This window comes from Schistocerca gregaria, chromosome 2, assembly GCF_023897955.1.
Source record: "Schistocerca gregaria isolate iqSchGreg1 chromosome 2, iqSchGreg1.2, whole genome shotgun sequence".
NCBI classification, from domain to species: domain Eukaryota; kingdom Metazoa; phylum Arthropoda; class Insecta; order Orthoptera; family Acrididae; genus Schistocerca; species Schistocerca gregaria.
Window position 1 is genome coordinate 632,309,675 of NC_064921.1, and position 13,403 is coordinate 632,323,077.

At 36.4% G+C, this 13,403-nt stretch overlaps 1 protein-coding gene across 1 annotated transcript in view; it reads right to left on the reverse strand.

The window, feature by feature from the left end:
- LOC126336283 (trans-Golgi network integral membrane protein 2-like) overlaps positions 1-13,403 on the reverse strand; it is a 185,865-nt gene that overhangs the window by 121,374 nt on the left and 51,088 nt on the right. Inside the window, exons 3-5 of the mRNA XM_049999805.1 lie at positions 12,624-12,707; positions 8,624-8,707; positions 4,552-4,635 (exon numbers count right to left, since the gene is read on the reverse strand). Of these exons, the coding sequence (XP_049855762.1) occupies positions 4,552-4,635; positions 8,624-8,707; positions 12,624-12,707 (252 nt within the window). The remainder of the gene's footprint in view (positions 1-4,551; positions 4,636-8,623; positions 8,708-12,623; positions 12,708-13,403) is intronic.

Genomic DNA, 13,403 nt, shown 5'->3' on the forward strand with positions numbered 1-13,403 from the left:
AGTTCATGCACAATCATCATTTTTCTGTTTGGTTGTGATGTGACCCACCTCGCACGTAATGCATGTGTCACAAAACATCATGACCCTGAAATCTTACACATGGCCAAAGAAGTTTCACTTCAAAAAGCAAGCAAACCTCTAAAGACACTAAACTGCAGGTTGTGTGTTCAAATCTAGTGGTGTTTAATTTTCTTAATAATCTTAATCAAAATTACTGTGATCTTTATTTTTATCCAGTTAAGTTGGTTTTAAATACAACCACATTTTTCATTTTATTTTGAATCCTTAACCACCTTATTTTGATCACTGTGCAAAGTTGTTTATTTTGCTCTAACTTTTTCGTCCTTTTATTCTTTTCTCATCTAATATCTTTGCTTAAAACAGTATAATTATGGTATTTTTATCAGTCGTTCATAATATTATTTTTTTAAATTAGCAGTCTATTACTTAAACATAGCAGAGGAAACATTCTATTTATGGTCTGTAAAAGTTTTAGTAAGCCTTGCCCAGAGGGTTATGCAGGGAGAGGAGAAGGAGTACATAACTTAGGTGGGGCAATGGGTGCTGTGGGGTCAAAGCTGTTTTGTCAAGGCTCACAACATATGTTTCAAACAATCACATGCTATGGTAGAAATGTTACATGGAAGTTACAATGTTACATGAAAGCTCATTATAAACATGCTCATGTTCATACATGGTACTTATTTGTAGCAATGAACATGAAATTAAAGTGCACATCTACACTTCAATTACAAAAACACTGGCAGTAGTGAGAAGTGACACGGCACCTTCTAAATATTTCTGACACCAATAGAACAGAACTAGGGCTGCTAGACTCACTAAAAGTATGACAAACCATATAACTGCCATGCCTCTGTCCCAGTACAATATGTAAATTTTCTTGGATGGTTGTCACCATGTAAACATTTGAAACATAATTATTGCACTATGTGAAAATATAAACATTAGCTTAATGCAGTCTTTTTTCTTATACATATTCACTTTATTAAATTTGTACAAAATTATAAAGTTAATACACTGATTGAAAAGATGCATTCAAGGACCAGAGATTAAATTTAAGAAGAGAATTATCTTTAAAACCAATTTAGATGAAAAATATAAAGACCACAATCATTTTGATAAGGATATTAAAAAATTACCATTCTGTAAGTACTGAACATGTGAGCGTTTGCTTTTGAGCCATTATGCTACGTAGCTATTCATGTTATTTTTAATGGTTTAGTGTCTCATGGGAAATTATTTTCATTAAATGCTCACAAAACAAGTGTCCAACAGAATGAGTGGCTCCACACTGTGAAACCTGGCACTCAATACTATGTCACTGTATGGGTGTTTTAAAAAAGACAATGCCGCCCCTGGTGTCCCAGGGGGCAAATAAATCTTTCCTGTATTTGGAAGGAAAGGAATTCTAATGATAATTTTTTTTATCAGATCACACAATGACAATTAACAACTATACTGTTACACACATTGCACATAAAACCTGCTTTAAAACAAGAAGAGTAAACTTGGTAGTGTACATAAACAAAACAATAAGCTTATCTTATTCTCCTGTGTTTCTTGTTTTCCTGTCAGCAAATTATGCAGTCACTACATAAAATTATATTTCACTCTCTTAAGATCTTCTACTGTTCTTAAACAATAGTATTGTATCCTAGTATTTCACAGTAACCAGCAAAGAAACTATGTCACAAAAGAAATGAAGGAAACGTGAACTATAAAATATTATACAAGAACTGTCCACCAATAAGAAAGCAAGCTTCACTCTAAACACTTGAGAAGGAATGAATGACTGTAGCCTTAACAAAAATAAATGTGGCCTCAGTTGCCTAAGATTGCAGTCATGCATGTGTGAGTTGCATTGCATGAGTGGGTATGTGTGTGTTTGTCATCTAATTTTGACAAAGAGCTTTCTGGTTGAAAGCAATATTTGTGACAGTCTTTTTGTTGTACCCATCTGCAATTCAGCATCTCTGCTATATTGAGTGGCAACTTTCCTTTTCACAATATTGTTATATTCCATTCTGGATTTTCCAATGTTTAGAAATAAATGCAGTCTTACTGGTAATGAATAGAAACCTAGTATAATGATAAGGGTTTTACTACTAGGACAGGCAGCATTAAAATTCCACTGAAAGACCTGTATTGTTGTCACCCTACGACACATACTGAGGTGATGAAAGTCATGGAATACCTCCTAATATGGTATAAGTCCTCATTTTGACTGGCGTAGTGCAGCAACTTGACATGGCAAGGATTCAACAAGTCAATGAGAGTCCTATGCAAAAATATTGAGCCATGCTGCATCTTTAAACATCCAAAATTGCAAAAGTGTTGTTAGCGCAGAATTTTGTGCACAAACTGAACTCTTGATTTTGTTCCATAGATGTTCTATGGGATTAGCAGTGGGCAATCTGGCAGGCCAGATCATTTGTTTGAATTGTCCAAAATGTTCTTACACCAATCACAAATAACCATGGCTCAGTGACATGTTTCACTGTCATCTCTAAAAATTCCATATTCACTGTACGTAGCCCATGAATGGCTGCAGATGGTCTCCTAGTAGCCAAACATAACCATTTCCAGTCAATGATCAGTTTAGTTGCACCAGAGGTCCCAGCTCATTCCATGTAAATACAGCCCACACCATTATGGAGCCAAGACCAGTTTGCACTGTGCCTTATTGACAACTTATGTCCATGGCTTCGTGGGGTCTGAACCACTCTCAAACTCTACCATCAGCTTTTACTAACTGAAATCAGTACTTATCTGCCCAGGCCACAGTTTTCCAGTCATCTAGAGTCCAATAAATATGGTCAAGAGCCGAAGAGAGGACTGCAGGCAATGCTGTGCAGCTGTCAAAGGCACTCACGTCGATTGTCTGCTGCCATAGGCTATTAAAATGCCAAAGTTCACCACACTGTCCTAATGGATATGCTAGCTGTACATCTCACACTGATTTCTGTGGTTATTTCATGCAATGATGTTTGACTGTTAACAATGAAAACCATACGCAAACACCGCTGCTCTAAGTCACTAAGTGGAGGCTGTCAGCCACTGTGTTGTCCGAGGTGAGAGATAATACCTGAAATTTGGTATACTCAGCACACTCTTGACTCTGTGGATCTTGGAATATTGAATTCCATAACGATTTCTGAAACTGAATTGATGTTCCATGTGCCTAGCTCCAACTACCATTCCGTGCTCAAAGTCTGTTAATTCCCATTGTGCAGCCATAGTCATGTCAGAAACTTTTCACACGAATCACATGAATACAAATGACAGCTCCACCAATGCTCTGCCATTTTGTACCTCATGTATGCACTACTACTGCCATCTGTATATGTGCATATCATTATCCCATGACTTTTGTCACCTTAGGGTAATGTATGGTTTGGGTGGCGCTGACTTTTAGAAATGAGCTTAATTGATACTATTGATTGGCGATTTGGTGACCACCATCATTCCATTGGAAGGCAGGAAGATTACTTTACATATCTAACTTGAAAGATTGTTTTACATGAAGTCATGAGTACTCCTAATGTGTGGGGAACGTAGCTATATGACTAATCAGACACTGCCGTTGACAACAAAAGCAGATCACAAAATTTTCTGCTGACCCACCTTCATGTCTCCTGCTTTCATGAGCAGTATAAAATTCTGTATCTGAGTCACTACCATTGTTTATAAAACACCATGTTCGTCTGGCCAAATATCCTAAAACATTTTGTTAAAGGTGGCTACAGCTAAGAAATCATGTGATGGGGTTCACATGAAGCTAAATTCATAGCACTTATAGAGTTTTGTTACAAAGGAAATGATTTGGAATGTGGAGCGAAGTTCCTACAGCTACACCTGAAGGAGCCCTACATTATTAATTCACTTTGTCCTTTGGAATAATTTATGCAACGTAGAAATCTTCATTTTGTTCGATGATGGGAGACAATCCCCATAGGTTGTGTATACATTCTGTGGAAGTGTGTCCCATCATTCTCTCTGTGAACTTCCCCAACAACGAAAGCCAGAGTGAAGTTACATGTTTACAATTGATGTGAAAATCTTATTACAAGTGTGTTCTCTCTATATTAAAGCCAGTTTCTAGCACAGTGGTGGTTTACAAAAGAATATCAGGAAGTTGTGACATAGCCTGAAATGTTCTTCCAAGGTTGACAACTGCATATTAACCATAAAATGCAACACATATTAACTCCCTGTTTCAGAAGTGCAAAACTGCATATAAACTTAAATTGATTTTAGTTACTGGCAATAAACTCACTAAAAGAAGGTTTTTTATGACATGAAGATGAGAGCTCCTAAATTGCAAAAGAAATCTTATGAATAGATGCACAGACAAAATATTATTTGCAATTAAAATAAGCTGCACTCCTGTCAGGAGCTGCTACAATCAACTTATTCTCTCTGAATCTACTATAGCTACTATTCATATTCAGGGAATAAAGTACACTGGGTAGTATTCATTCCATATCACTAAAAATGTGAAATCTGATAGCAACAAGAGAAATCTACTACCTAGTTTCTTGGTTGCCTCACTGGAAGTAGGACTTTTCCTGGTTCTCATAGTAGGAATTGTCTTCTTAGGTATGTCTTTAGAATCTGCAAATAAATAAACAAAGATAACACTCATTGAACTGGGATTATCAACACACATTGATTATGACATATAGTTACAGAAACAACCATTTTCGCTTTTAAACCGTCAAATATAAACAGAACACAAACAGTAGTACTTCTTTCATTGTTAATCGGTAGTTATTCCCGCATGAGTAAGAGAAGATTTACCAATAGTTGCACAAAACTTAGATTTAATATATATTGTATTGTATGGAACCGGGGACCTAGAAATGGCAGGAGGCTTCATCCCTGCTGTAGCCTGCAGTGGTACACAACCCCACAACAAGCTACAGCAGTCCACACACCCCATAACCACCCCACATCGAACCAGGGTTATTGTGTGGTTCAGCCCCCATGGATCCCCCTGGGAACGTCTCGCACCAGATGAGTGTAACCTCAATCTTTGCATGGTAGAGTAATTATGATGTATGTGTATGTGGAGAAAGTGTTTGCACAGTAATCGCTGACATAGTATAACTGAGGCAGAATAAGGGGAACCAGCCCACATTCACTGAGGCAGATGAAAAATCGCCTTAAAAACCATCCACAGGCTGGCTAGCACACCGGACTGCCTTGATTCAATATGTAACTCAGTGGTGTATCAAGGTATATAAAATGAGCTCACTGGAACTGGGAAGCACATCTTAAAACAAAAGGACCTCAGTATACCTGCACATACTGATAGTTTCACATGTCTTTCACATTCCAAGGTTAGCATCACTCGTGGGAAAAATTTAGAAGTAAGATGATACATTTAGTAACAACAGATAGAAGTTTTTACACAGTGGTTAATATCTAATACTCTTGAACTGTCATAATATAATTCCACTCCCTCAAATTATAACACACACAACGTTATAACTTCACACATTTAATCCTTCCACTGCCACAAACATGCTTACTACATTCCGTGGAGAGCATAACTTTGTTGTCAACCCTATACTCCTGCCTGTGCTGGCAGACTGAGTTCTGTCCACTAAATGTGAATTGGTTTTGCCACATGCTCCGGTTCTCCCATGTTAAATATTCCTGGACCGCTTGGTGTGACATTCCAGTACCTCGTCTCCTACCTTCCAAACTTCACAGAAGCTCTTGTGTGAACCTTGCAGGGTTCAAGTCTCGGTCCAGCACACAGTTTCAATCTGTCAGGAAGTTTTGCATCTAAATATTGTTTGTTGAAGAATGATTATGGTAATTTATTCAATACTAACAACACAGTATGTACCTTATAATTGTAGTAGCTCCAGATGCGCTAGAAGCACATGAGATGGATAAAACAGTTTGAAAGGGACACAACATTGTAGCTGGCACTGACTTGCTAAAGTTTTGGCCAAGTACAGAAGACTACATACAACAAATTAACCCTCATTTTACCAGGGAGAAGTATTATTAAGATATTAATTGAGTAGTCTGGATAGGACGGGGATTGAATAGTAATGAGCCAGATAGTCAAGAGTCTACTGTAAATAAAGTTAATCCTTAAGTTTTTGACTTTAAAACTCATCTAGAAATTAATCAGTCCATAGACAAACACACAGGTATATCAATTTTGTTTCACATATAATAATTACATTTGTCCTGAAGTTTTTAGTAGCATCAAGGAAGCCTATGACAAAAGTGAGATGTCACTTTCGATTCATCTCAGTAACCTCATGTTTACTCTTTCATAAACCTGCTGTCCTACATATATTCACAACTGTAGTAACCAAATAAAGCACTGAAGATATTTTAAGATATCTGCAGATACAAAAACAGATATTGTGTAGACTTCATGTATTGTTCATTTTACATTACTGATCGGAGTGACAGAAATGTAGCTAAGATACTGACAGTGTAAAGCTGAGAACAGAGTGATATATGTCATTGTTCTCAGGACACTAGTTCTTGTATGTACAGGAGGGTTGTGTGAATTGTGCCCAGTGTTCTTTCCATATGAAACGTGAATCATGGGGTAGAAACAAATGCTGTATTTCATAAACGGTTCAAGATACTGAAATGAAGTTTTTAGCAAATGATAGCGTGCAAACAGGTTTGTATATTGCTATATTATTAATGCACAAAACATATTTATCATTGAGATATAGATATAACAATAATTTTTTAATGTTGAGATATACGTCTTTTAACAGTATTTAATATCTATAAAAAAAAAAAATAAAAAAAAAAATGTGTCATTGGACAATATTCTATGTGGGACACTCAGCTTTAACTGAAACCTGTTTGTTGTTATGTCACAAGATGTAATCACAAAGTAACTAAATGGTTTAACTATTTCAGTTTTCAGTGAGATCTTTTGTTTATTTACAGCCTTCAGTATGCACTACAGCCACATGAATGATACTCTACTTCAATTTCTTTATCCCTGTGATGACAAGTATCAGGTGTAATTGCTTATCACCACCTTCATGAGTTCTTTCTCTGTACAACCACAATGGTGTGCAAGATAAGATCACAGCAGCAAATGCACACAGGCTGAACGACAGAAGGCTGCTGAGCACTCAGGGTGAAAATGCGACTGCTGGGCCACCCCTACCTTGTCACTAAGTACCTCATGCGTAAATGCCTTGAGAGTACCCAGAAACAGTAGCTGTGGTGGGTATTAACACTTCCACGGCAGTCAAAGGTTAAAGAAGAGGGATTTAACCAATAAAATATATTTGCCACTACCTACTGGTTAATATCATTTGGTTTTGTGATAGTGCCATAGCACTATGTATTCTAAAGTTGTGATAAGTGTTGACTCTAAATGTAGATTTTAGTTTCTGTAGATCATTGTTCAAGTCCCCTGCATTCATGATAAGTACAACAGTCTGTATCTGGGCCACAACCTTTGTTTATAGAACACAATGTCCATCAGATCAAGCCCCTGGAAATATTTTGTTACAAGTTGCTATAGCTGAGAAACCATGTGATGTGTTATACTTGATTGCTACAGTGGTGGGGTTACGAAATGTTTTGTTATCAAAGCATTGATTCTGAATGCAGAGCAAAGTTCCTACAGATAAACCTGCAAGAGCCCCACATTGCTGACTAAGTGTGCATTTTGCGATAATGTATGCAGGACATAAATCATTTTTGTGTTGGTGGGAGCTAGAGCTTGTTGATTTCCTGTACCTTCTCTATAAAAGTGACCCATTACCCTCTTTGTAAATTTCCACACCAAGGAAGGTCAGTGCACAATTTGTGCCATAAATGAGATAAGTGAGAACCATAAAACAAATGTATTCTCTATATATGAAAGATAGTGTCTGGACCACAGTGATGGTTTATAAACAACATTAAGTTTTGAAATAGCCCAAAACATCTTATTGAGGGTATCACCAGCATACAAGCCATATGATGTGATACACTTTTGCCCATGTTTCAATAGTGCCAAACCCCATATAATCATACATTGATTTTTGTTATTGTCAATAAACTCATTAAAAGAAGTTTTTTTGTAACATTAAGGGAGCAATATTTTTAATTCTCTGCCCAACAACCTGAAACAGCTTTCTGGTAGAATTTTAAAAATTAGTTAAAAAAATGGCTTATATTGAAGTGACCATACAGTATGGTGCTGACATGATTTGACCTTAGGAATGCTATGTTAAATATACTTAAATGATCCTTTACTTAATAGCATGTAATCTATTTATATTGTGTATCAATAATCTAAATGTAATTATTATAACATTGTGCATGCATGTTAAATACATGTTTCGAGCAGTAAGACAAATAAATAAATAAAAAAATAAGAATATGTGCTCCAAGATTGCTTAAGAAACATGATGAATGGATGAATATCAATATAAAATGATGAATATCAATATAAAATAATCTTCAAACATAATAACCTGCAATGTTGTAGGGAGCTCATGGATCTACTAGAAAAAATAGAAAAACTTTAGAAATAAAGCACAATGGGTAACATCCATACCATAGCACTGCAAAGATACAAGCTGTTATAGCAACAAGAGAAATTACTGACCTGACTTCCTGTCTTCATCTTTGAAAAGAGGACTTTTTGCAGTTCTTCTTATACAAATAGACTCCTTAGGTACATCTTTAAGCTCTGCAAAAAATACCACAACACTCATTGACCTTGGAATACAGCTACACTTTTCTTGTGATACACATACACATAACCAAATTCACTTCAAACAAAAAATATAAGCTTAAGTAGGCCATTCATTGTCAATTGTACTTACATCTAACTGAAAAGTTTGGAAAAATTTGCCAATAGTAACAACATTTTCAAATTTCATGTGTAGCTTGTTCCTGTATTATGATGTATTAACTGAGTTCAATGGAACTTTGGAAGTTGATCCAAAAAGAAAAAGACATCAGTTACTTAGAGTTTCCTGTTTTTTTCCAAGGATGTGGTTAGGCAAGTCAAAAATGATCACAAAATAGACCACATCGAAGATATTAATGAGGTATTAAAATAAAGAAAGACAAGACTAACATTTAAAAAACTTAAAAACCCTAAAAGAAAAAAAAAATTAAACTGACAAAAGTTTTATGCAAGAAAATCTCTTTATTATTCTAAAACAAAAGGAGGACAAATATTACAAGGGTAATTGATGGACTTTTTAAAGACAATTAAACTGCACATCAAAGTTTTTTGTATTTAAATAAAAAATAAATAAAAAGGATCATAAAAATTGTGGAAGGGAAGAGCTAAATGCAAACTTGTCTTGATTGAAAGCAAATGTTGGAGCAGTGAATACAGGAGTTGCACTCAATACATATGTTTCTTTCTTATGCTTAACACATTAGAGACTATATCAGAGTACAGCATAGGCTGTGATTTTCTCAGTGTACGAGCCACCTGTTACTCAAAATTTGGACTTATTTCATATGAGAGGAAGGTATGGATGCCCTGCTACCTGTCAGCTGACTGCTGCTGTCTTCTGTTGTCTATTTATAGAATTAGTTCAAAAGAAGCCATAATGAACATGAGAGCTGTTTATAACATTTTTGGAGAAGAGAAGACAATTCACTGATAAAACAAAGAAAAGAAAAGAAGAAGATGCTATTGGTCTGATTGCAATGTATCTTTCTGCATGACAGAACACTTTGACTTTTCCATATGAAATGAGATTGCTCAAGAAATCACCTCAAACTTTTTAATTTTTTAAGGATAAATATACTGTGTTGTCTCATAATGTCATTCGCTTTCCATTACAATGCAATCACAAAGAATGACTGAGAACACACCTATCTGCAGCACAGCTACAAAAGAGTGTTTGCTGGCCTGTCTGCTTACACTCTTCAACACAAGGTCCTGCACTACATAACTAAACAAGATGGATTGGTTTTGTAAACAAATTATTTACTTCATGTAGTATACACCATTATTGTCAACAATATATTGCCATTTCTCTGGAAGCTTTTAATGACATTCTTCGAAAATGTGGGGGTTTTCAGTTTAATGAACTCTTCAAAGTTTGGTCTCAGGCCTCCAAGGAGGTGAGGCATTTGCTATTCAGGAACAGAACAGATGAAAGTCAGAAGGGGAAATGCCTGGCAAATGTTGTGGCTGGGGAAACATATTTCATTCAAAAGAATGCAGCTTTTGACAGGTCACCATAGATGTATGTCGTGTAGCGTTGTTGTGGTGAAAGACAACATCATGTCTCGAATCCATTCATTTCTCATCAACAGCTGCCTTGAGAATATCCGACAGCAAACAGTATCTCTCATAAGTGATAGTCTCATTCAGAAGAAATTTGTAACAGAGGGAGCATTTTCAACTCCAACAGAGACAGAGCAGAACCTTTCTTCCAATTTGTTTTACTCAGTTCCTCCTTCAAGTCCCTGGCTACAGTAGCACATGTGACATTGAGCTCCAATGCCACACCTGCATTGTCATTTGTGGACTGTTGACTATCTTGTCATTAAGCTGTTCCATATCCATAACTACTGGCTGTCCAGATCAAGGTTTGTGTCTTAGGACAAAATACCCAGCTCAAAATTGACTAAACCACTTTTGGCACGGTCAAGCCACTACTGGATTGTCCTCGTACACAGCATAAATCTTCTGCTGGCATTGTAAGGCAGTTTTCCCCTTCTGATAATAAAACATTATAAGATGTTTGAAATGTTCCTTCTTGCTTTTCATAGTTTGTAAACACACATTCACACTACTCCACCCAACACCAGGCATAAACATACATTGACATATCCTATGGCGCATCAGGTTCTTGACGTTTATGTTGTAGGAGTGGTTAGATAACTGTGTTACACTGGGCAATTGGGGGGGGGGGGGGGGGGGGCTGCTGGGTTTTCACGAAACACATGAGCAAAATGAACGAATTTATGAGACAACCCAATACTCTTTGCTATTGTTATTCAGATTGTGTAATTTGTAGCCTATAAAAGAACTAAAATAAATATGAAAAACTAGCCATGAATCTGATCTTTTTAAGTGTATGTCACCCTTTAAGATATATCAGACACAAATGCACCAGTAAATTTTAAATAAGAGCATAAATGGATGATCTTCTGAGCCTGAAATTTCTGTAAGTGACTAGTCCTCAAAATGTTAAGTTTTGAATGAGAGTCAAATGCTCCACAATTTAAGAAATTCATCACACATTCCAGCATGTAACATAATTCATCTTGTGTAAAAGGAAATTTGCTTTGGAAGGCACCACTATTTTTCTGCAACCTTAGAAATGTAAATAGTTGTGACATCATTCTCATTATTAGAAAGTACTGCATAGTCTCCATCCTAATGCCTTCGACACATTTCGCTGTTGGAGACTCTTGCATGTGCACTGTGTTTTGTTGCTATAAATGGCACATTCTCTTTGCAACTAAAGTTCTGTTTTAGTTTTAGTCTCTCATTTATGTTTTACTGCTGCAGTATTATTCTGCAGTAACAGGCTAAAGTAAAATTATTTGTCTTAGTATCAGTTCTTACTAGTAAAAATGACAAAAAATATAACTGAAAACTAAAATGATGAAAAGCTCCTGGAATCATAAAAAAAATTTGGGTTTTCCCTGGATTTCTCCTGGAACAAAAAGAGAGAGTGAGAGAGAAGAGTCCCATTTTTTCTGGATTTCTCAGCTGTACTAAGGCATATACAGCCTGATGTATTTCATACAAAACAACATATGCACCAAGTCAAACATCCTGACACATTTTGTTAAAGGTGACTACTGCTGTGAACACTAAGATGGGATACTTTTGGAGCTTTATTGATAGAGCTATCTAGTGTTTTCTTATCAAAGCACTGATTGTGAATGGAAAGCAAAGTTTCTACAAAAACTCCTGCAAGAGGCCTACATTGCCAATTCTGTTTGCCCTTTGGCACAATGTATGCAGGGCATAAAATACCATTTTTGTGATATGGCAGAGACAGTGCTCATAGGTTTCCTGTAAATCCTGAAGAAGCGAAACCCATCACCATTTTCACACCAAGGAAGGGTTGCCTTGAGAGATAGTGATGGAAGTTATGTGTTTCCACCTCACTTATGACCCACATAACAAATGTATCCTTTGAGGATTACAGCCAGCTTCAGGGTCACAATGATGGTTTACAGAAGAAAATCACCAAGTTGTGACATATCCTGAAATCTTTTGTTGAGGGTGACAACTGCAAATGAACCACATAATGTGATACATGTAACATCCATCTTTCAATAGTGCCAAATTAAATATATTCTTAAACTTACTTTAATTATTAGCAATATATTCAGTAATATAAGTTGTGATAATTTTTTTTTTTTGTGTGTGTGTGTGACAAGGAGGGCTCCAAGACTGTAAATGGTATCCCAAGAATAGATGAACACAAACATACAGTTGTTTCAAAATAAAATAAGTTGCACTGATGTAGGAAGCTACTACAATCATTTTCGTCTCTCTGAAACTACTAGAGCTACTGTTTATATTCAAGGAATACAGTACATTGTGTAGTATTCATTCCATACCACTAACAAAGGTCAATGACATGATAGCTACAACAAAAGAAGCTAATTACCTATTTTCTCAGTTACACCACTGGAAGTAGGACATTTCAGGGTTCTTATAGTAGGACTTGTCTTCTTAAGTATGTCTTTAGGATCTGCAAAAATACAATACGATACTCATTGAAGCAGGAGTAGCAACATGCTTTTATTGTGACAAATAAATAGACATAGAAACAAGATTCATTTATAAACAATCAAATATAAACAGTACAACTTCTTTCACCTGTAATTTGTTTGTTTATCCATCATGAGTGATCATCTCACAACTTTCCTGGACCCGTTGCACTAAGAGACGGACAGTGTACAGCACACAGAGACTTTGAAGATTGCTGAGAGAGCCTGAGCAGATGACGCAATTGAAAAGCCTCATGACTGGATGTACTGGGTAGCCTGATACAAGGCAAAGAGCCCCACTCTCAATACTGAGCAGTGTTCCAAAAGCCAATACCAAAAAATGTTGGCACCAATAATGAAGCCCACCTGACACCACAGTCAGTTTGAGAGCTATCAGTGAACAGAAAGGTACTATTTGAAAGTGCCATTCAAACATCGTGAAACTGAAGAAGATAGGGCGAGGCTGGAGTAGTGTCCTTAGGAAGTGAATGAAGGCCAAGGTCAACATGGACCACTGCACGGAGCCAAGGTGGTGATGGGTTCACACTCACTGGGAAAGTTGCAGGTAGCATGAAGTTACTGATACTTTCATACATGGGAACTGTCTTTAGGGATAAGAGTAAGCTTACATACTAGGTGGTTATAATTAAACTTTCCATATTTAACACATTATAAAA